This window comes from Hyaloscypha bicolor (assembly GCF_002865645.1).
Source record: "Hyaloscypha bicolor E unplaced genomic scaffold K444scaffold_53, whole genome shotgun sequence".
Classification (NCBI taxonomy): Eukaryota; Fungi; Ascomycota; class Leotiomycetes; order Helotiales; family Hyaloscyphaceae; genus Hyaloscypha; species Hyaloscypha bicolor.
Window position 1 is genome coordinate 3,354,602 of NW_020194555.1, and position 22,015 is coordinate 3,376,616.

The window sequence follows — 22,015 nt, forward strand, 5'->3', positions numbered from 1 at the left end:
GTGCGGAAACTCCTCGCCCTAACAAGAGGCACAAATCCGTCACGAGTCAGGAAACAGACGATACCTTTGGAGCATACCGCTCGAAATTCGTGCAGCCGGAGCAGAAGCTGCCTATGTAAGAAAATAAAGTATGAGTTGGGACATTATACCACGGGTAGGGTTGGGTCAGGACAGCACAGGACAACAGGTGCTCGCATTTGAACTAGGGAGCGGCTTTGGAAAAGGAGTTTGCATGTGTCTTCTAGGGCACCGGATTCATTGGGGACACAGGACCATTAGCGGGGCGTCGATTTTCGGTCGTTTTTGATAGCGACTTCTTTATGAGGTCGAGAGAAGTGTATGATTAAAGTGCTAATCTCAGACGAGAATTCTTTAAATTCGCGTTGGATCTGGCTCGTTCGCGTCGAAAATCTTCAAATCCAAAGCACTTCTGTCTCAAATCCTAGAAAATCTTTAAGATGAAGACAGAACAGCTGGTAGTGAACCAACATTGGTCCTCACATTCTGGGTACTTTCATGGCTTCTCCACAAACCTTCCACTTCTCTCTTAACACACTCTTTTTTTCTCTACACACTCCACCTGGCAAAGCGATATCTGGTATTCTATCCAGAACCAGTTGAGATCGGATGCCGCCATTGCTGATATCCGACCCATGCCTGATATGCTCCAACACCCAGGCTTGCAACACCCAGAAAAATGGCGACCGCAACTCCAATGACAGTTGTCATCATCACATGTCTAGCTCGACTCTTCCGTTCTAGAAACTTCTCTACCCAGCTTCGCGGCCTTGGATTCTCTAGTTCCTCAAATAGATCTGCGAGACGTGAGCCGAAGTAGAGATATTGGATGTCCTTCTCGTGAGGATTGCGGACTGATGTTGATTCGAAGCGCAGGCAGTCGGGGTCGAAGGATGCGGTTGAGGTGAGCGAGCGGAGGAGAGAATACGATTTGGTATCCGAGAGGGGAAAGAGAATCTTCTGAATTGAATCGAGCGCTTCGAGTGCAAGTTGACGCGGAAGCGCTCCCCTATATTACAAGAGCTGCTGTTAGTTGATTCCTCTTCAGTGAATATCTAAGATCTCACAACTAGGAGAAAACTCTTGATCAAGGACCGGATTGAATCGAAACAGGATTGAATCGAAACGGGATTGAATCGAAGATGTTGAAAGAAATCAAAGAATCACCTTCTCAAGCATTCTGTTATTGAGATATCAGCTGGTGCATTTTTGGTCAGTCTCAAATGCTCCTTCAGGAAAGCCGTGTGGTGGAACACGTCCACCATGCCAGTTTTCTCGTCCAATTTGAGATGGTTTCGTAGATCATCCGTGGGTCTAAATTTCAGACCTGCAACTTTCTTCAACTTTCGTGCCATCAAAGAAGTTCTCATGGTCTGTGAGATTACTGTATCGGTATCATTAATGCTTGGATGATCCGTCATCTGGAAGATGTCCCCAATGAATTGAGCTAGTGTGAAGTCGTCCCGCCATTCCACCTTCTGCATTCCATGCTCAAGGAGTCCAAATCTCTGTCGTTGAGCAGTGCAGTTGACCATGAACATGATATGAACAGCAAAGTTGATTGCGAGTTGCTGCTCAGAAGGTGGTGGAGGTTTGGAGAATCGTGTGCTTGCGAAAATCTGGGTCACCAATTCTCCACGTGGGATATCTGGCTGTGACTTCAACTGTCTAATGACCCAAACGACATCATCGTGTGATTTGAAAGCGCCATGCTCGCCGGCTATGACTTGTGGCTCGTATGATGAAGTAATTTGTTTATAGTGCCCAAAGAAGCAAGAGAGTCGTTTAAGTCGTCGAGGAATGCATCCTTCCTCCTCGCAGCCACTGCAATTGAGTGTGTTGCAGTCCTTTTCAGGCGACCAACACCAAAGACCTTCTCCCAGAAGCTGCAACTGACCCTCCGTAACCTTTGCAAGTGGGAATGGTGTTGCAGTAAACATAAGTAGTATGTTGGAGATATTGCCCAGAAAAGCTGCGGAACAATTGTTAAGAATTCATCTGCCTGATAGACTCCGGTCGCATTTTCTCCACGAGGCTGGGGAAAGAAAAGCATGGGTTGAAGTTGGGAAGGTGGCTATGCATGCAAGGCGTTCTTGTACGGCGGCGAACTCCTCTCGACAGCCTCACTTTTATGCCCAAGGCAAGCAAAAATCCCTCACCTAGAAAAAGTTGAAGATCTATCTCGCAGCCCTTCAATACTTTTCCTAACGAACTACTGAAGGAGACAGTATGCCCGGATTTTCAAGCTCTTCAACTGGCGTAATGGCGATTGACGCAACCACGGACAAGGATGTGGCCGACTCGTTGTCAGCACTCCCCCAAGCTGTCGCAGCGCTCCATCTCAAGCAGGCTGGCTCTATAGACACCACGAAAGACAACAAGAAGCCGCCCAGTTTGTCTTCAGGAACAGATTCTGGCTATTCTTCTGGTCCAAATTCTGGACTGCCAACACCCGAAAAATCTCCAGAAGGCTCGTTTCCAAACGAGTTCCTTCGCACTAGCACGGCTCGCAGACTGTTCCCTGGACTAGCCAAATCCCAGACGTCCAAAGTCTTTAACAGACCAGTTATTCATTCGGTCCAAACCAGGTTCGATGACTTGAGCGAACTTTTCGGTCCATCACTTGAAGATCACCTATTGAAGGCGAGGGTGGACTCCAATGCAAAGCGGAATATTTCGATCAAATTGAAACTCGTTGGTCTTTCGGAGGATAGTGCAAGCCCATGTATCATTATCCTCTGTGATAAAGCAACCTCACGAAGTGTCAAACAGTTTTTCGGCAAAGACCAGGTCAAGTCCCAATACCAGCCTCAAGAGCCAAGCCTCGACACTCCGCATTTCGATATCAAAGTCTGCCATCGACCACCGAGACAAATTGCAATCTTTGCAGACGTCAACATTGAACGCTATACAAAACTGAGTGGTCTTCCTGCTGCTGTGGTCGGGGCATCGTTGACAGTCCCTGTCCATCCTGATGGGAATCGACTCGGGACCCTTGGAGGGTTAGTTCTCGGAGAATCGACTTCGGGAGAGAAAACCCTCTATGGAATGTCTGTAGACCATATCTTTCCTTCCGACAAAGAATATGATAGTCGGATATTTTCTTTTTGGAACGAGGTAGATGGGGCAACAGAGAATGCAATGGAGGAAGGGTCCAACGACGATGAACTGTTCCCCGAATTCGATGGATTTGATATTGACTTTGAGTTTGATGACGACACTGATGAAGCTTCCGCTCCGGTGATTAATGTTCAGTCAACAGAAAACGAGGTGTCAGTGAGACACAATCTCCGGCACGTACCACAGGTCCAAATGAGATATGCGCTTGTCAGGTCCGGGGATACATCCACGTACCATGTGGGGGATCTCGACTGGTCGCTCCTCGAAATCGACAATATCGAAAGATTTTTTCCATTCTCTCAAAACAGCTTCTTGATGGGGATGAAGTTACCAAGAGAGGCTATTTGTGCGGTGCAAAGAAACTTGAAAGTCGAAAAGCGAGTGACCGCATTTTGTGGTGTCAGTGGGCGTCAGCCCGGAGTGTTGTCTCCTACCATGTCCCGGCTTATGTTAGGGTCAAGTGCTCACTTTGTCCATACTTACAATCTTACCCTCTCCAGTGGATCAGGTGCGTTTTACTCCATTTAACTGCGTGATCTCTAGCTAATGCCCTCTGGCAGTCCTCCAGCCAGGCGACTGTGGCTCTTGGGTGATGGACGAAGTTACATCTGAGGTTTATGGGCATGTTGTAGCATCAGATGCGTTCGGCGAAGCTTACGTCGTTCCTCTTCGTGATACCATTCTGGATATACAAGCTCGACTGAACAGCAAAACCGTACGGCTACCCACGGCAGCAGAAATCTTGAAGTGGTGCGCTGGCCGTGAGTTGCCCCAACCGGCCGACTCGGGATATTCGTCCATGACGACAACACCTTTACACTCGACGCCTTCCTCCTCGACGCCTTCCTCCCCACATCACGCTGTACAAATATACGAACCTCCCACTAATGTAGTCCCACGGCACAAGGGGAGAGAACAAGCAACAGGGAGCAGACTCACTTCGATATTCCAAAGGAATCAACAGAGAGAGCGAACAGGCGCGAACATCAATCGACCTAGCATGGTTACTGACGGGGATGCAAATGTCGAAGAGGAGGAAGAAGAAGAATCTCTCAATGTCTTTCGATCAATTTTCAAGAAGGTTATGAAGCTGCCTCGACGCAAGGGCGGTCAATTACCTCCCCGGTTATGAAGAGGGGATAACTTCGAGCAGATATGTGGCTGTTAAGCTAGCCGCGATAGCATTTAACTATGATTTCTTTGCATGGCTGGCTCACAGGCAGTGTGACGGATGGCGCCCACCGTGTGATCCGCCGGGAATAGGAACTAGGAAATAGGACTGAAACAAGGAAATAAGCTAGAGGTCTGGGCAATATACTACTAAAGGTCGAGGTATTCCTCTTTCCTGTACTCTCCAGCTTAGTATTTTCAATATATGAGATTCTCTGAACTTTGAGCATTCGACTATTGCACTGATCTCGCTGTCACAGGATTTATACAAATGCAAACTGCATCAAGATTCAAGTCGTTCCAGGTAAATTCTGTCAATTCGGGGTTGTTACACAGAGCGAAGCCCTGATTCGCTCGTTCACCCCTGATCTGCACACTGTTGTTCCCGGTGGTTGGGATCTCCAAACAAAGCTTCATTTTAGGTTAGAGCCTGGCAGACCCTTGTCCTTTCACAACGTTTCTTCGCATCCCGTCTGCTTTCTGGCAATCCGTGACAAGTTCCTCCACTTTTCGAGTTTGCAATTGTTTCAAGCAGTTTTGCAAAATTATTCTACATCCTCTTTCCCACAGATTTCTTTTAGGATAGTTTAGCCGAGCACATGCGGTCATGTGATTAGGCCCACTTCCTGCCGAAAAGTGTCGCCAAATTAATTGGATCGTATGTAGTGAGATAAGAGATTTTTCCGATAACGTTTGCGCCCGTTTGGCTTGTGGGTGGAATCTGTCATATACCCCTTCTCATACACTAACCATCTATATAGAGTGGTACAGCGTCTCACTCGTACACGATTCACTTCGTATTTTCGTCCGATCTATGAGAAGATCCTCGGTTCGGTATATGCCTCTTTCTGTTCCTACTATTTGTTCAAAACTAACATTAAACTTGCAGATTCCGAGAATGGGCATGCATAACTCTCTTTACTTTTCATCATTTTTGTCATTTTTTTGGGGGGATTTTTGGAAGTGATTTGAGCGTGAACGTCTCAAGTAGCTAACATGTGATTATGATGTCTGCCCATAGTATTCTATTGCGAGTTGAGCAGATAGTTAATTATCACCTCCTTTTCTTGTAACACTTGATTAGCGAAGTAGTCTTCGTTGTTCAAGACCTCTTTGTTCAACCTCACAACATGGCTCTTTGACCAATCTCCGTCACCACTTCCATCACAATTATGCCTTTAACCACGCCCATCTCCACGCACCCCACGCTCCAATATCTCTCCCTCGTCCTCCTCTCAGCGCTTATCTTTCCCTCCTCACAACCCTCACCCTCCTCAGCACCTTCATCTCCCCCTGGCTCGCTTCCACAAAACATATCAACCACACCTGGACTTGGCGCTCCCTCTCATCCTCCACCTTCCGGCCGCGCACAGTCCTAGCCACCTATCTCCACACCCCAGAAGCTCTCTCCCTAGCACGAACGTTCAACAGAGCTAGCCATCGAGTCATTGGTGCCGATCATGAAGAGTATTATTTCCCAATTCCGGGGCATTTCTCGAGAGCTGTGGAGGTGTTTTATAAGTTAGCGAGCAGGGATGGGAAGAGAGGGGGAGAGAGGTATGTGAGAGATTTGGTGGATGCCGTTAAGAAAGAGAGGATTGATATTTGGGTTAATTGCCATGGTGGGGATGTGGATTTGGAGGTGAAGGAGGTATTGGAGCGGGAGATGAGATGTAAGGTGCTGCTAGGGATGTAAAAATTATATAATTTGGACCCCCATTATATAAAAATGTAATATAATAGTCAAAATGCATTTTTACGTTTTTTTTATAGCACGTGACGCACTAGCTCTAGTAGGTTTAGCTTATGTGACCATTTCTCGCAGAGCTTTGGAACTCTCCAGAAACACCATTAATACCATTCTTGATTTAGCACCCACAACAGCTTCAATTACTTAATCCCCCTTACAAAATGCCTGCTAGCGCTACCCAATCTGATTTTGATAATAATTTTGTTATTGCCCAATTTAAAAGGGTCCCTAAAATCAACGGGTATGACAGAGCAGTCTGCATCCACTGCGGCGATAATAAAGCTTGGAATATTACCCAATATTGCAAGAAATACCTACGCAATTGCAATCAGTTTAAGAGGTAGAAGGCCGAGCAGGAGAAGCAAGGAGTGGTACTTGGAAGAAAGCGCCCAGCTGAGTCTATTGACGATTTTTTCAAGCCCTCTAATGCAACCGATACGGAACTTTTTGCTATGGCAGTTTATACTTCTATAGCTAACTTCTCTATGTTCGAAACACCAGAATGGAGAGCCTTCTTCAAGAAGGTCCAATTCAAGCCTCCTATACGTCATTAACTCTCGAGCGATCTCCTCCAAACCACGTACGAAAATGTCCAAAAGCAAGTCCTTCAAGTCGTATCAAAAGCTAGCCATATTCAAATCGTTACCGATGGATCTACGAATATATCAAAATAACGGGTTGAGAATATCTCTTTTCTCGTTAATGGGAAGTCATATTATTGGAAAAGCACGGAGATTAGCGCAGAGAAAGCAGGAGCTGACTAGTCAATCAAAAACGTTAAAGAAGCTATAATGGAAATCACACAAGGGGACTTGACTAAGTTCCACGCCTTCTCGTCCGATACCGATAATATATAGCGTAGCCTATGGAGGTTAATTAATAAAGATCCCGAGCTTCGATACGTTTATTTAATTCCTTGTAACTCTCATAGCGTATCTCTTATGTTAAAGGATATTTTATGGCCGGGAAAGGACGAGCATAAGGAGCAAATTCAGATAAATATTAGACAGTTTTTCAAGAATGGCCTAAACGAGCTCGTAAGCTACTTTTGAAAATCAACTAAATAACTAGTATTTCTATGCGGTTATATGTTAATTTGCTACCAGAAAGTCAAGGCTCTTATTACTACGGTACCAATATGCTGGGGCATATAAGTAGCTTAACTTGATTTGATCCTTAATAATCAGGTTATATTAGAAAGTTATACCAACCTTCCAGATACGTCAGATAAATAGAGAGAGACTCTTTACGATACGGTATAGTGGCAATGATTAAAGGGCATTCAGACGATTATTTAACCAATTTACGAAAAGATCAAGATATCAGAGTCCAATCGAACGTCTCTTAATAAGGTATACCTGCAGTAGATAGAGCTCAATTCGCACGTCATAAAACACTCTTAGCCTGGTTTTGGTCCTTGGTATACAGATATTCAAGCGTATACAAATCGACATGGAATTGGTGGATGGGAGGATCGAATGCGAAAGCAATTATTACCTGTTTACTTGGCAGCTTATATACTGACGCCTGAGAATCGAGAGATGGAATTAATATCTGTTTTTATGCAATAATTGGAGGACTATATTATTGAACGAATTAGGGAAAAGGAATACGAGCAATGGACGCAATATTATACGATGGCGGGCGAATTTAATTCCCATAAGGTCTATTGGACGCAGTTTGCTTATAAGCCAAAGCTATTTTGGATATCTTTAGTAAGTACCTTAATTATTATATCTCAAGGCAATACTAATTATATACTAGCGTATCCACTCTCCTGAACTCTCGAAATTAGCTCTTGAGCTCCTTAATACCACTGCGAATTCGGTTCCTTGCAAGCGAGCCTTTTCTATAATAAACTTCATACATAATAAGCTCCGTAATCGTATGGGTATAAGGACAATGGATATGCTCTGTTTTATATATATAAATATACGTATATTGAGGCAGATTCGTGGGGAAAAGGACTGGGAAACAGAGCAATGGGAGAAGCTTAGGGAGGATATATTATTAAATATGGAAGACGATATTACTGTTCTGGAGGCATAGAATGGAATACCATAGTTTATGCGTTCACGTGCTTTTTATGCATGAATTATGTTCGTTTTATGCGTGTTTTTATGCTATATAATATTACCCGAAGCGTTTTTATATAATTACGCCGATTGGCATTTTTATATAAATTATATATTACAAATCTGACCATCCCTAGGTGCTGCAGTTTCCAACTGCGGGCATGAGATTACTTGGGGATGAAGTTGCTTTTGGGGAGCATGTTAAGAAACTTGGCTTGAATGTTGCGGAAAGGCATCTCGTTACTTCGGAGGAAGAAATACTTGCCATTCTCTACCCAGAGATATTGGAACCCAGCAAAGAAAAGCAGTACACGGCCAAGAGCGCCTCCACGAACGACACCACAAGCTCAGAAATGACTCTCCTTCTCCTCTCGTCCCCGAATGACATTGAAGGCTGCCTCAAAACTCTGCAGCCATCGCCCTCCCACCCTCTCATCCTCCAAGAATCCTTCCCCAATCACTAACAATATACCGTGCAAGCCCTCATAGCTCACGGAAATCCAGCAGCCTTCACCGCCTATGCAACATCAACAACCCTTCTCACCCCGCTCCCATCCAGCTCTCTGCTCACCCAATCCCTCTTGTAATACACTACGCTTCTCACCACCTGCTTTCTATCCAACCCCGCACCAAGAACAGGCCACCTAACCCTACTCTTTAATCTTCCCACTCCCCTCGCTCTCTCCTCACGTCAATTCGGCGCCTCTTCCGAAACCATCGCCTCTTTCCTATCCAATCTCTCTCTAATTTCTTGCACTCCCTCTCTAATCCTCGGCACCCTGGCATTCCGAGATGTAAGCGAAGACCCCTCAGCGGCATATCTTTCTATCCTATCTGATCATAAACCAAAAGGAGTGTCGAACGGGCATTGGGAGGAACTGATTATTGTACCGAGACCTGGGGTTAGGGGATATTACTTTCTTGGGAGGGAGGTGGTGAGATTGGTTTTGCGGCCGATTTTGGGAGTATTGAGGAGGGAGATGGGGCTTAGGGAGGTGTTGGGTGGGTGGATTGAGCTTGTGGAATTTGTGCTGGGTTGGAGGGAGGGCTGGTGGGAGGTTTGGGATCCGTTGGTTGCGTGGGTTGCGTAGTGGGTGTATGGACCTTTCACGGTCGGGAAGGGAGTGATTGGAGGTTTGGGATCCGTTGGTTGCGTGGGTTGCGTAGTGGGTGTATGGACCTTTCACGGTCGGGAAGGGAGTGATTGGAGTTTGGGAGGGGAGAGGTTGGGATAGAGAGGGATGGTGTTGATGAGTTGCATTGAAATGAGAGAACTGTAGAGGTTGATCCTCAGCTACCGGTATTGTGATACATTTGCTTTGAAGTTCCCCCCGCAATTTCTGTTTCGAGACACACTCCTCAAAATACCAGACCTCCAGCAACTGCAATATCTCCTCACGATGGCCCTTGCGAGAATTATGTCCTCACATTATACTGCACGAAATTCTGATCAACGTGTACTCCTTCACCTGTGGTTTAGATGGGGCAGCACGGAGCATCTCGTTCTCCACACACACCTTCAGGTAGTTCCCCATCAAATTGTCGTAGTCGCGGCGTGTAACAATTTGCTGGCTCGGTGTCACCAAACCGGCCTCGAGATGGCGCTCGTCATGGAACTTGAGATCCTTTGCTCGAACTACCACACAGTCTTCCACCATGTCCGTAGTCCGGTTCTCAAACTCCTCCTCTTCAGGCCTGACTCTAACTCTGTCACCCGCATCCAAGCCATCATGCTCTTGTTCGGCCCCCTCGATAATCTCGCCGATTTCATCATCGGTGCCAATCATTCCATCTGCTAACACCTCCACATCTTGCTGGATGTCCTTGCCCTCGGGCTCCATCTCATCGCCATGGATGAATTCTGGGTTTAATTCATCCAAATAATCATCATCAAAAGCAACATACGAGGGTTGCTGACGACGAGGGCGAAAGGCGAAGACCCTGTGTTGAGAGGCGATTGGTTTTGACTTGGCGATTCTCGACAAGGCAGCCCGTGTTGGTCCTGCAGGTCTACCACGTCCAGCCGTTGTCGAGCGTAACTGGGGCGCCATTTAGGTGACGATGCAACCGATCTTGGAGAGGCGGTGTCGCGCTGAGACTTGAAGACAAGGGGTGAGGTGAAGAGTGAGGTCGTTGCAAGTTGGTGGAGAGAAAGAGGGAGTGATGTCTCCATCGCGAACTAAGTTCATGCATGTTCAACGAGTGCAACTTCTCAGATGTAGGAAGAGAAAGCTCATTTACCAGAATAGGAAGCCCTCACTCTTGCTTTTAGACATCTTTGACTTCCAGATTTGGAAGGTGGCCTCCGGACTCATCGGCAGTCAGAGCTCAGCGAGCAAGCCTCTGGGCACAACGTTCCTTCGGATGGAATCGAAGGTGAAAAGGCTCGATAATTTCAAACTAAAGCCCTACCCGTCTGCTCGTCGTCTAGGCAGAGAAGTTCGCGGGGCGAGGTGAGTTGTGAGCAGCGACCAGCTTCGGTGATGAGAGGAACGTCACGTTCGCGGTGAGTTCTGCTTCGCAGTTCAATGCTGACCCTTCTCAGTCGAATATCTCGACGCAGCGAAGAGGATGAGGACAGCAGAACAGGTGGGCATCCAGATCTCGCTGAGCATGCCATGAGTGCCGAAAGTCAAACTCGGTACCATCAAGAATGAGTATCTCTTCTCTTTCATTGCACATCGCAGCTTAAGCGAGCCCCTTGTACCTGTGGTGTCCTTCTCAGGGAGGCTAACTCCAAGTCTCGCTTCTGGGCGCTAAGTGCCTAAGCAGGGTGAATCAAAGTCCGCGTGAGTTTGTGGTAGCGGGCCATCGCTTAAAGTGAATGTGCAACAGAAGAGAACTAGAGAAATGGAGATAGATTCGAACACCTATTTGAACTCGCAGTGCTGTCCCCGGTTTAGTGAGTCTGAGCTGTGGAAAGTTGACACGGGAAGCACTTAAAGATGTATATGTATCGAGCAAGATGAGGATAAAAAGAAAAGTGAGAACGAGTAAGGAGATAGAATGAGATGATCTTCGTTCTGTATGTAATGGAAAGAGCTCATGAGCATATTTAGGAGGAAAATACAATGGACGGCCTCCAATTTGCCGACTACGAAGCTCGACCGAGGGACTGAAATTACTCATAGGTGAGCCTGAGGGAGAAAAAATAGTAACAACGTTCCTGGAAGGCAAAGATTATTTGCACTTGCTGTCTTCAGTGTTAGTTCGGTCGGGATGCTTCCTTTCGATGCCTGGACTCTACATACCCAGAAACTTAAGCATCCCTTTTAATGGAGACGCGTTCTCGACCATTTTTGGTAACTCTCCAGTCGATGCTTTTTTCTATCTTATCAGCGTGCTGAAACGTCCATTGGCCATCCAGGACGATAATCGGCCAGAAATGGCCCTTGGATCCCTCATCCTCGCGACGTCAACGAAGTCCTCAACAGCGGAGCAACTTGCTTCCGACTATTCTCGACCTTCTTCTGCCACCAACAACGTCGCCACTCACTGTCCCTTTCAACATCAAGGGCCCCATTCTGCCACTCAGCGAGCCCCAATTTCTTCTCAGCATCCGCAGAAAAAGTCTTCGCAGCCTCCACCCCCTTCCCATCCAACCCCCAAACCATCAACTCTCGTTTGAAAACGCTGTCAGGATTCGACGTCGTCATAATCGAGAACAGCGACAAGTTCCGCTGCTTTGCAAACTCCTTCACGGCCTCGAAGAACTTCTCCTCACTCCCCGCCTTCTCAATCAAGAACCCAACATCCTTAACCACAGAGCTGACTCCCAGATTTGCAATACTTTCATTCCACTGCTTATAATCCTTTCTCAGAATATCCGGTAGACTCAAGCTCCCAATATCTTCCTTCGCCCTAGATATCTCGTTGAAATAGTCTTCTGTTTTATAGCTCTCTCCATCCTCAGCAGCCATGATCCAACCCTCCAAATACCTCACTGCCTTCGTATCCGTCGGCGTAGTCTTGTTCTCATCCCTCAAGTTCTGCGTATCAATCAGCACAGGTGCAATCGCCAGCCTCGCTAGCTCCGCATTCCACGCCCGTTCTTCTTCGCCAAACTGCTTGCCTAGCTCATTCCAATCCTTTTTACAGTATTCAAGGACGAGAGAAGAACAAGACCCGCTCTTACGAACGATACGTGGTTCGGTGTCGCAGTCCCAAGGCACTTTATACTCTTCGTCGTGGTGGTCGATACACCCAACTACTCGTGAGTGGTATATCTTCCCCAGCTCGCCCTGAAGCGCGTTGTGGTCTACTAATATCCATTTCATCTGCTCGACTGGGATGTGGTGGGGAAATTTTGTTAGGTCCGAGAGCGTGATGAGGTCGCTTAGTTTGAGGTTTGCGTGCGAGAGGACTGGCAATAATTCAGGTCGTAACGACAAGTCGGCGCGTGGGAGGTTGGCGAGAGGAACGTAGACGGTGTTGGATTTTGAAAAGGGGGAGTACGTGCGAAGATAGGCCAGGACGACGGCACTGCAGAGAGAGTCGAGGTCTGAAAGGGTTAGAAAAATGAGTTAGGTGTGTGGATAGGTAATGGACCTGCGGATTCGTTGCCAATCACAAATGTGACTGGTGAGTGCTGTTTCACGTCATTGTTGAGAGTGGACTTCGCGGAGTGGAGAAAGGACCGCAGAGACGCGCGTGCCAATGGCATCCTGATGTGCTAGAAAGGTTGAAAGCTCACGTTGGGCGAGCGCCAGCACCCAATGGCCTCCGCAAATCGTTTGTTGGAGATCCGTGGGCGAACTGAAGATTTCACGATGCGAGCACAAACGCGCTTGGCGAGTTGACGTCACAGGGGTTCGAGCTCGCTAAGAGGCGAGTCCACCCCTTTTCTTGGGGGTGTGTTTTAAGCTTTCCCACATTTCCTGTCCTATCTGCAACAGCAATGCCAATACTCTATTGCGAAAGGCAGTGCAATGGCACTATAGCCAAGCTGCACGTTAATACAAGCAGCAGCAGTTCCAGCAAGCCAGTTAAGGGATGATTTGTTCAAATCGAGCACCCAGTTTTTGTGCTGTCTGATGTGGTGGAAGCTAGAGAGAGAAGTGGCCTGTATGGTTGAATTAGCTTTTCCTCTCCAGAATATCTGCATCTCGTTGATCGCCGATTCAATGATCTTCTTCTTGCATTTTAAATAATGCGAACCATAATTCATGATGGCTTCCAATACAACTAGCGTCATAACGGCCATCAATAACTTCACGGGCAATCGTTCCGTTTATATCGACTGGCTCAATATGCAAGGCCCCCTCTGGCCTCCTTCTAACGCAGCTCTCAACGCCAGCGAGCTGGTTAACACAGCACTTTCTTCTGGCTATACTGCCTGCATAATTTAGCACACTTAGCGACGCTACTCTTTCCGACTTCTATGATTTGCTTGCACTGCTGCAACCCGTCATCTGGCTCAGACCCGCGTCGGAAGGCCTCCAAAAAGACCGATTTATTAGTCGTACATGTCGAGATTAAGATGGGCAGATCGATTGACTAGTCTAAGTACAAGAAGAGGTTTATGCCCTCTAAGGAGGCCCAGGCGCTGTCAAGTGCATAGCTGCTCTTCTAGACCTATCCCGCCAAGCCACTCGTCTCTAAGTAATACTTCTAATCTGATCTTCCTAACGAAGAGGTGTTGGTCTAAATACATCCGAACTAATATACCCTATTAAGCCCAGCTGAGAGTGAGAGCCGCTCATGACAGTGTCACGTGTGTCATAAACAGTCGAATGAAGCTCAATTTTATCATGAATGAAATCATATCTCCTATGGGCAAGCGCCTCCCAAACTAGTCAACTGCGTCATCCGAATTCCGTGTCATATCCTCACTACTTTTAAGCTCCAAAATAGCCTAGAATATTGCCGATATTCGTGCAGAACAAATAGAATAATGGGACCCAGAAGACCCATATTGCTATCTATGCACTCTACCGCATTCAGGGTCATAACAAAGGACGCGATCGAGAAGGTAAATTGCGGTCAAAGTCACGAATAATTGAGGAATGGGTTTATACGTTCATGATCGCATTGATTGCTCGGCGCCCGACGCTGGCAGAAACAAAGTGCACCCAGAAAAGCCAGCGAAAACGCCGCCCCATAACCATTTGTGAAAATTCAGACCCACGCCATTATTGTATCCTCAAATCCAGCCAGCCAACTATCACCAAGCACTTTTCCAGAAGCCAATGGGCCGAGTCGAAATATGCGATGTCCAAAAGTATGATGTAGCGGTGGTCGACTTCTGCTGACCAAGACGGATGGATATGAAGAGGTGTACTCGAGGCGACAATGCTTAGCACCTTTCCATGTTGACGATGATATTGTAGCCTTCTTGGTCCTCAAACTACTGACCACCGGTTCTGCAGTAACGACGCCCATCAAAGCTGCATCCCTTCGTGCAATACTTCCGGAGGTCCTGAGCGAAGGTGGCGAGGTAGCCGGAGGGGACGCTAATCGAGTGGTCGTTCTGCAGCGCGAACATGTCAGCCCCATCCCTCAGATGCAAGCAGGAAATTGTGGAATGATCAGAGAGCGAGAAAGAGGCTTACGTCGTTACACCAGTGAATAGCGGAGCTCCAGCTGCAGGAGATGCGACTACAAATGTGGCCATCAATGCTCATGGTTGTTTTGAGTCCGACCAGGTACTTGATACCGTCGTCGATGAATTCAGAATGGGCCCCCAACCACGGATGACCACGGACCGGGATGCAGAGAGGTGGGATGGCCTTGTGAATTTAGTAGAGTTACAGAGCAGGGAAAGCTAGGAATGCAAACCTTGTCGCGCTTCTCGTTCTTGTGCTCGTCAATAGCGGTAGTATTGAGCTCAATCTCCGGGTGGCGAGCCTTGAGCGTAGCCCAAACTTCTTCAACTGTGCCAGTCTCCTCAAAAGCATGGCCATTGATCTCACCACGGAAAGTGACACCGTTGTTGGTAAAGACGCGCTTCTCCGGGACGGTAGCAGCAAGGACCTGCCACCAACTATTGTCAACAAAGACCTAAGGTAATCTGGTTTGGGACGGGGTGGAAGGGTGACGCGCCAATGAAAAACAAGCCAAGAAGGCGATGACCTTGGAGAAGTGCATGATTGCTGTCCTATCGAGGTAGGGTATTGTAGGTTGAAGGTATGATCTAAGGAAAGTATTGACTTGTCAAAAGACTTGTTGAAGAGCAAGGTGAGGTAGGCTACTAGAGATTGAAGGTATTGTCTTGTCAAAAGACTTGTTGAAGGGTAAAGGTAATCTAGCGGGAATACAATGCAAACTGGCTGTATTCGTATGGGAATTTCATAACAGAATGAACGCTTTGTTGTTAGGTATCAGGTTCAGCGTGCCAAATCGGGAAATCGGGCTGTTGAAGGTGAATCGGATAGACAGGTCACTTCAAAGTTTCTCCAAAAACCCGTTAACGTAATGGGAAGATATGAAGCAGGATCGTAGAACAGAAGTATGAGTTGCTTCTCCTGGTAAAATTATCCGAAGGGAACAATGGCTGTTGAGAAAGGAGCGGGTAATCGCTCAGGTGTGGGTGGAGGAAGCTAAGCGCGTAGCAGAACTCCGGAACGTTGATTTTGGCTGTTGAAAGGCATGAACTGTTTGGCTTACCACGGGGCCTTAGGGTTATTAGAGACGTAGAAGTTTCTGATACCAGGGTTAAATATCTCTACGGTAGAGCAGAAGACAAAGGCCCGTCAAGGGTCGTAGTCGGTAGATGCCCTTTAGGTTTGCCCAAGCATTGTCACGTGTACAGCCGCCTTTCTCATCCAAGACGGATGCCTTGCTCCAGATCTAGCCCAAGCTCAAGTCGTTCCCTTCGAGGGTCTGGATCTCAGTCGTGATTGCGTTGCTACTGCGGCATACTATGGCAATACATTATATGTTATCAATGGGCTGCAGTCCACCAATAGCACTTTGGCGACACACTGGACGGTCGAGAGTCCCGGAGACTATCAACGGCTGCATGGAATTCCTTCGACCCAGAACTCGGGACATGGGCAAAAGTGACAGCCATGAAGACCAGCAATTATCAAGAGGCCAAAATATGCAAGTCGTGCATGGAGGAGTTCTGTGCAGCCGCAACATTGACTGAAAATCCTCATATTGAAGGGATAGGCGTAAGATTTGAACCGCCCGTCCTGGTGACAGAACTTCCTTCTAATCTCGAACTGAGTAGGCCCTAATATCGTACCCGACGGGTGCAGCGTTGGTGACACCGAGCCTTTTATACTGGCTCACTACAAGGATGCCCTCTATTGAGTGTCGGTTTTGGGAGCCAGTTCGCTCCTCGATATGTGGAACTCGTAGTGAACATTTTTGGCGGTGCCGTCGCATCGTCAGATGAAGATGCAGAAACATTTCAAGATGTAAAATGGAGGCAAGAACGAGTCGTGCGTACGCTCCGTACCTCTAACAATTTATCGACCATGACTTCCTATGGGGTAAAGTGGTCGATCGATTCGAATTCCATTGGTCAATTGAGTTCAATTACGTGTGGAGCATTTGGCGAAGGTCAACGTTAAGTTCCTTTGATGATTCTTTCCTCGACCCACTTCCCCCTTTCTTGGCCCGCTTAGAGAATTCTCAACGGAACAGATACACAATTCGGATTCATCAACAGAAGGGAGACTGCTCGTTCGAAGTCAAAAGAAGCAACTACTGCTAATAGGGTTGTACCTATCAAATGCAGGTACCCGCTCTTTTGAGGTTGGAAAGGCTTTGGTTTCGATGCAAGTTGATTATACAGCATCTCGCATCGTCTCGCAACACCTCGGTATGGTTTGACTCAGAAAGTTCAAGAAAGAGCTCCATATTTGGAACAGCCTCCTTCAATAGCAGCACAAAAGATTAACAAGTGAGAGGCGATGTGTCCCATTTAGCAGGAATCGACTTTGGGCTTTTTGGAGACGCCATTGAGAACAAAAGCATTAGTTCATTGCAGCTCAACGCCCAAAACTCTCAGTATTTCAAAGTTTTCAAATACTCTTCTCGTAACTTCAGATAATCAGCTCATGCAAAACTTCAGTCCCTTCAAACCAATCCCAAAATGTATTGCAAGACTACCGCCATGGCTACAGCTAGAGGCGCAAACCGAAGAACGAGACAACGCATCAAAAATAATTTGCAAGCGATATCCCTCCCTGCCAAGGGATGGCCGTTGACGACTGATGGAGCCCTTGTTTTAGCTCAATATCGATCAATCAAACAGGAACGAGTCAATGCCTCAAAACGGCTGATCCATGACGATCCAACTCGTTAACGCGTTTGGAACCAATACTTGATTGGACAGCCGGGTTACACAGAGATCCAAACACCCACTTGAGCGGTTTGTCATCCATCCCCCGGTGATGGATGCGCGGTCCCAGGAATTGCCCAAAACATGGCCCTCCACATTCAAGAGCGTGTTGCAACCACTGAATTTGAAAATTTCTCCTCCCCGATCTTGTTATCAACGGACATCGCCTATCGTGTGCCCAAAAGCAAACATGCTCGCGTGGCGGGGGCTGAATCTTCCCGTCGCCCGAGGCATGCGAGTGATTTCCGGACTCGGTGAAGAGTTTTGCAGCATCCCACGCGAGAGGCTTGCAGATGTGCGTGGGACAAGAGAAGTCGACTTCGTACCTCGATAGAAGACCCACAATGCCCAGAGGCCAAGAATAAAGCTTATTCTTGTCCCCGTGTCAAGTTTTACAGTACCTCGTATGTGAACCTGTGCTATTGTTGGAAGTCGAGTACCCCACCAGTCAAAAGTGAGGTCGTAAACGACGTCCAAGCACTGGCCCTGGCTGTGCCAGTCTCGTGGGATTTTGCATGGCGCTCTCAAGACAGAGCCATGATGTGACCTGTGCCATCCTCGTCCGCCCGCCTGCACGGGAGCTTTTGGGGTAGCGACGCCAATGGCAGCCTTGGAGACACCACCTTGTTCGGGGCTTTTTGCAGGAGCCCGTCATCGAGGTCATCGCATGCACAGGAGCCGAGCAAGATCAGGGTTTTGCACTGCAGCTGATTTGGTGTCGTGGGGCAAGTATTGTACTGTGCTGATGTGAATGGCTGCACTCGTGGCAGCAGCCTTCGAATCCAGGGGCCGGGGCCGGGGCCGAGACACTCTTCAGAGCATGCCACGGTGCTCCAAGCGTCACTTGCGCTCTCCGTGGAGTTTGTTGGTGGAGTCGAGACGACTTCCGATTGTGAGCATTTGGTGTGATCGGCTGCGCCAAGCGCTGGGAGTGAACTATTGCTGGCCTCGGGTCCATACAATCTCACTACGTCGACCATTTCTCACGTCCTGATTCCTTTTCCCTCTTCGTCCTTTCTTCTCCTGTGCTTTCTTTCTCCCAAACCCTCCAATCCTCACTCCGAATTGTCGTGACGACACGAAGCTATTGGATTCTTCGGCACGAGTCCTCCCGTCACTTCACTCGACTGGCTCCCCACATCTCCACAAGGCTACCGGGTCCAGCTCTCCACCGCCAGTCTTAATCGCGCAGACACCCGCATTCTCTGCCAGCACGCACAATCCGAGAAGCCTCAAATTTGCAAGAATTGAACTTAAGCCCTGCGCGCGGCTCCCCGACTTCGCTTCGTCAGAATTCGACTTTCCATGCGACAATTCTCTCCTCGACGATCCCTTCTTGACCCCAGCGGTTCGAACGCGAATTCAGCCCCCAAAACATGTCGTTGTTACGAGATAGAACAATATTGAATTCATAATACACAATCCCACCTTCTTTGAACAGACTTCAGGTGGAGGGAGCAGGAGCCAGTTCGACTTGCAATGGCTCCTCTCTCGTCGGGCATTGCTGCTGCAATGTTGGAGATGACGATAGAGTCGAGAGGGCTAGGCGGCAACAAGACGAGCACATCTTCAGACATATCACCTGCAGACGAAAATATTTTGCAGATACTGGCCTTGGTGTTCTCAATAATAAGCGTTGCCTCGTCAGTTCTTGCATTCTACTGGTTCATCAAAATGCGGAGGAGTTTTAGGCACGAGTAAGCGCAATTTACCCATTGCTGGGGGAAGAGAACACTGACACCTTACAGCCTCATCATGTTACTGATCCAGAGCGACATGTTCAAGGCGCTTTGGTTCATGTTGTATCCGATCGTTACTTTTTCAAGCGGTCCCATTCTGCGCGGTTCACGCTTCTGCCAAGTCAATGGCTTCTTCATCTCTCTTGGAATCGAAGCATCAGGTAGGAATATGAAACTATACATTGGAATGAGTCTAACGTTATACAGATTTTGCTGTTCTTATGATTGCTGTCCACACTGCTTTATACATATTCAGGCCGAGGTCCTCCAATGGCGAAGGCGGACTCTATCCATATCGCCACTACGCGTACACACTTTGGGTGGTACTCCCCCTCCTGATGGCATCTTTAGCCTTCATCAATGATTCCAGTTCCTACGTGCCAGAGGGCACATACTGCTATCTGCCTGTGCGGCCGTTCTGGTACCGACTTGCCCTGGCTTGGATTCCTCGCTACATTATCTTCATATTTATTCTTGGTATATATGCCTCGATATACTACTACGTCCGGTATAAGTTCGATGATTTCAACAGGGAAGGCGGAAGCCGGGAGAGTAGTTTCAACGACACCACTGGCACTGTCATACAACCCCCGAAGAGAGTCAAAAGGCACACATTACCTCCAACACCGAGTCTAGCGACTCATGGTTTAATATCGGAGTCAAGACAATCATCAATGCCTGTAGCTCCAACGAGAAGGGAGTCAATATCTAACTTAGGTGCTTCAGATTTGGGACGAAGGAAGTCAAAACCCGGAGCCCATCGTTTTATGTTGGCTAGCTTCACAGCGGGAGATCAGTCTTGTCCAACTCCTCCCTCGGAACCATCAATCGTGGATGCAGATTCATTCATCGGCCCGTCCACACCTCGTCCTGTCGCTCCGATCATGTCTCCAATCTCTCATTCTCCTCCACATGAAGCTTCACTGATATCCGAGACGCCTTCTCGTTCTCGGGCGAGTTCTTGGCGAGACAGCTTCGTCAAGAGATTCTCGCCTCCACGAAGTGGCGCTACAACCGAAAAGCCTTCAATAATCGACATGTTCACGATCCTCCGTCAACATCCAGATTCTCCCGATGTCCCTACGCCTCTATCTCAGCTACAGCTGGTCAATTCCCATGGCCAAACCTACGCTGATGCTGAAATGCTTCGCACGAGAGACAAGATCCGGAGACAACTGCGATTTCTTTTCATCTACCCTCTGGTATATATCGGGATGTGGATCCTCCCCTTCGTTTCACATGCCCTCCAATACGACGATAGATACGCCCTCAACCCTCCCTTTGCACTGACATGTGTTACCACCATATCTATCTGCATCCAAGCAGCCGTAGATTGCTGGCTCTTCTCTACCCGCGAGAAACCATGGCGCCATATCCCAGGAAGCAACGGTAGTTTCTGGGCAAGCTTGAAGTTCTGGTCTGGCTGGAAGGGGATGGGGAAGCGGAGAGTGGTCAATGGACCAGGCAAGACGAGAGAGGAGATGGTGCGAGAGGCAAGAGCAGCGTACAGGAGACGAGATGAAGAGTTGGCGCAGAGAAAGGAGCAGGTTGAGAAGGGCCATGCTCATACGCCCACAGATACTACGAAGAGGGGAGAGAGGAGCTGGTGGGAAGCGGCTGGTATCGATGGCGTTGTGGATACGTCGATGAGTCCTGTGGCGGAGGAGGTAGCGAATCCGATGGAAGACATTGCTTTTCCTTCCCCAGACGAGGAGAAGGGAATGAAGATGGCCAGTGGAGAGCACGAGGGAGATATTGCTGTTGGGAGGAATCAGCAGATAAAGTGGGATCTGAGCGAGCCTGTGTCGCCTGTCAGCGGCGAAGGCTCCGGGAGCTCGAGTACATAGGGTCAGGAGACACATATGGGTGGGATGGGAGTGAAATTTAGCGGCATTTGCTGGCGTTTTGGGAATTACTTTGCATGGAAGGACTGGGGGATTGGCTTTGGGTTACTGGGTTACTTCCGGAGAGTCTACGGACCCGGACTGAGGCATTGCATTGCATTTGGGTGGTGTTTGCTTTTAGCACAGAACCATGTCTCTGCATGCAGAGATACATTGTGGAGGGGTATCTCGGGCTTTGTAGATATGAAGAGCAATCACTGGTTGATACTTGCTCCCTGCTATGTGATTTGAAGAAGCTCAACTTGTGATGACACAAGAAGAGAACACGCAACGGAGATGCGATTTCTGCTTACGGATCTCCGTAGAAATGCGAAGGCAAAACTGCGAGCACATTTCCCCTTGCCCGGCCCTGTTGAAGAACCTCTTCTGTCCCACGAGAAGAAAAGGGGTGATGCTTAAGCGAATTCGGGAGGCATAAGCGAGCATTCTTACTCTATTCCTGGTCATGATGTGAGGGAGCGCGTGACGCTTCGATGCATGCAATTAATGTGTCCTTGTCTCTCTCTCACTGCTTTGAGAGTGGCTAAGTGAGGTATGATTAACGATTCATAGTTCTTCTTCTCTTCTTTCATTCGGAGTTCACGGTAGTAGAGACTCTGCAACACAACTTGCCACCTGGATCTGACTTTCACATCCCTTCACGCTTCATTTATTACTTCGCAATTGCATCGTGTCTTCCAATTCAACCATTGCGGACGTTTCACTGCACTTCAGACGCTCTTTCCCAATTTCCAAAAATTCAGGGGGGCTTGAAGTCACGTGCAGCGCTCCTTCCCCTTCATCGTTACTTCCACTTTCGTCGACCACCACGCTACCTGGTTGCTTCTGAGGAGCTGAGCGATCTCCCAAACTTGAACTTGCTTCTATTGTTTTTGGACATCCAGAAGCATAGCATACATATCCATGAACACCGCCTTTGTCTTCCAGGAGAAGAAATCCTCGATCGC

The 22,015-nt window shown here is 47.9% G+C and overlaps 8 protein-coding genes across 8 annotated transcripts; 3 read left to right on the top strand and 5 right to left on the bottom strand.

The window, feature by feature from the left end:
- Positions 1-410: 410 nt before the first annotated feature.
- Positions 411-1,958, bottom strand: K444DRAFT_586375 (uncharacterized protein; the record flags this gene model as incomplete). The annotated part of the gene is made up of 2 exons (XM_024877972.1): positions 411-1,027; positions 1,186-1,958. The coding sequence occupies 2 exons, from the start codon at positions 1,956-1,958 to the stop codon at positions 604-606; spliced, it is 1,197 nt and encodes a 398-aa protein (XP_024739829.1). The 3' UTR covers positions 411-603.
- Positions 1,959-2,157: 199 nt separating this feature from the next.
- K444DRAFT_661963 (uncharacterized protein) lies at positions 2,158-4,526 on the top strand. Its single transcript, XM_024886640.1, has 2 exons — positions 2,158-3,646; positions 3,699-4,526. The coding sequence occupies exons 1-2, from the start codon at positions 2,248-2,250 to the stop codon at positions 4,268-4,270; spliced, it is 1,971 nt and encodes a 656-aa protein (XP_024739830.1). The 5' UTR covers positions 2,158-2,247; the 3' UTR covers positions 4,271-4,526.
- A 455-nt stretch (positions 4,527-4,981) lies between these two features.
- K444DRAFT_610955 (uncharacterized protein) lies at positions 4,982-6,058 on the top strand. Its single transcript, XM_024879852.1, has 3 exons — positions 4,982-5,018; positions 5,070-5,142; positions 5,198-6,058. The coding sequence occupies exon 3, from the start codon at positions 5,481-5,483 to the stop codon at positions 5,685-5,687; it is 207 nt and encodes a 68-aa protein (XP_024739831.1). The 5' UTR covers positions 4,982-5,018; positions 5,070-5,142; positions 5,198-5,480; the 3' UTR covers positions 5,688-6,058.
- Positions 6,059-9,254: 3,196 nt separating this feature from the next.
- On the bottom strand, positions 9,255-10,588 carry K444DRAFT_354381 (uncharacterized protein). The gene is made up of 2 exons (XM_024872121.1): positions 10,394-10,588; positions 9,255-10,312 (listed from the first exon to the last, which is right to left on the bottom strand). Exon 2 carries the CDS (start codon positions 10,182-10,184, stop codon positions 9,558-9,560), a length of 627 nt encoding a protein of 208 aa, XP_024739832.1. The 5' UTR covers positions 10,185-10,312; positions 10,394-10,588; the 3' UTR covers positions 9,255-9,557.
- A 244-nt stretch (positions 10,589-10,832) lies between these two features.
- On the bottom strand, positions 10,833-11,331 carry K444DRAFT_354368 (uncharacterized protein). Its single transcript, XM_024872120.1, has one exon. It carries the CDS (start codon positions 11,260-11,262, stop codon positions 10,912-10,914), a length of 351 nt encoding a protein of 116 aa, XP_024739833.1. The 5' UTR covers positions 11,263-11,331; the 3' UTR covers positions 10,833-10,911.
- A 203-nt stretch (positions 11,332-11,534) lies between these two features.
- K444DRAFT_525180 (DHH phosphoesterase) lies at positions 11,535-12,796 on the bottom strand (the record flags this gene model as incomplete). Its single annotated transcript, XM_024874420.1, has 2 exons — positions 11,535-12,634; positions 12,682-12,796. The coding sequence occupies 2 exons, from the start codon at positions 12,794-12,796 to the stop codon at positions 11,535-11,537; spliced, it is 1,215 nt and encodes a 404-aa protein (XP_024739834.1).
- A 1,208-nt stretch (positions 12,797-14,004) lies between these two features.
- Positions 14,005-16,172, bottom strand: K444DRAFT_718068 (uncharacterized protein). Its single transcript, XM_024888415.1, has 5 exons — positions 16,057-16,172; positions 15,739-15,796; positions 14,911-15,115; positions 14,789-14,861; positions 14,005-14,585 (listed from the first exon to the last, which is right to left on the bottom strand). The coding sequence occupies exons 1-5, from the start codon at positions 16,142-16,144 to the stop codon at positions 14,251-14,253; spliced, it is 759 nt and encodes a 252-aa protein (XP_024739835.1). The 5' UTR covers positions 16,145-16,172; the 3' UTR covers positions 14,005-14,250.
- Positions 16,173-18,655: 2,483 nt separating this feature from the next.
- Positions 18,656-21,030, top strand: K444DRAFT_354411 (uncharacterized protein). The gene is made up of 3 exons (XM_024872122.1): positions 18,656-19,122; positions 19,174-19,325; positions 19,372-21,030. Exons 1-3 carry the CDS (start codon positions 18,905-18,907, stop codon positions 21,009-21,011), a joined length of 2,010 nt encoding a protein of 669 aa, XP_024739836.1. The 5' UTR covers positions 18,656-18,904; the 3' UTR covers positions 21,012-21,030.
- The last annotated feature ends 985 nt before the right edge of the window (positions 21,031-22,015 follow it).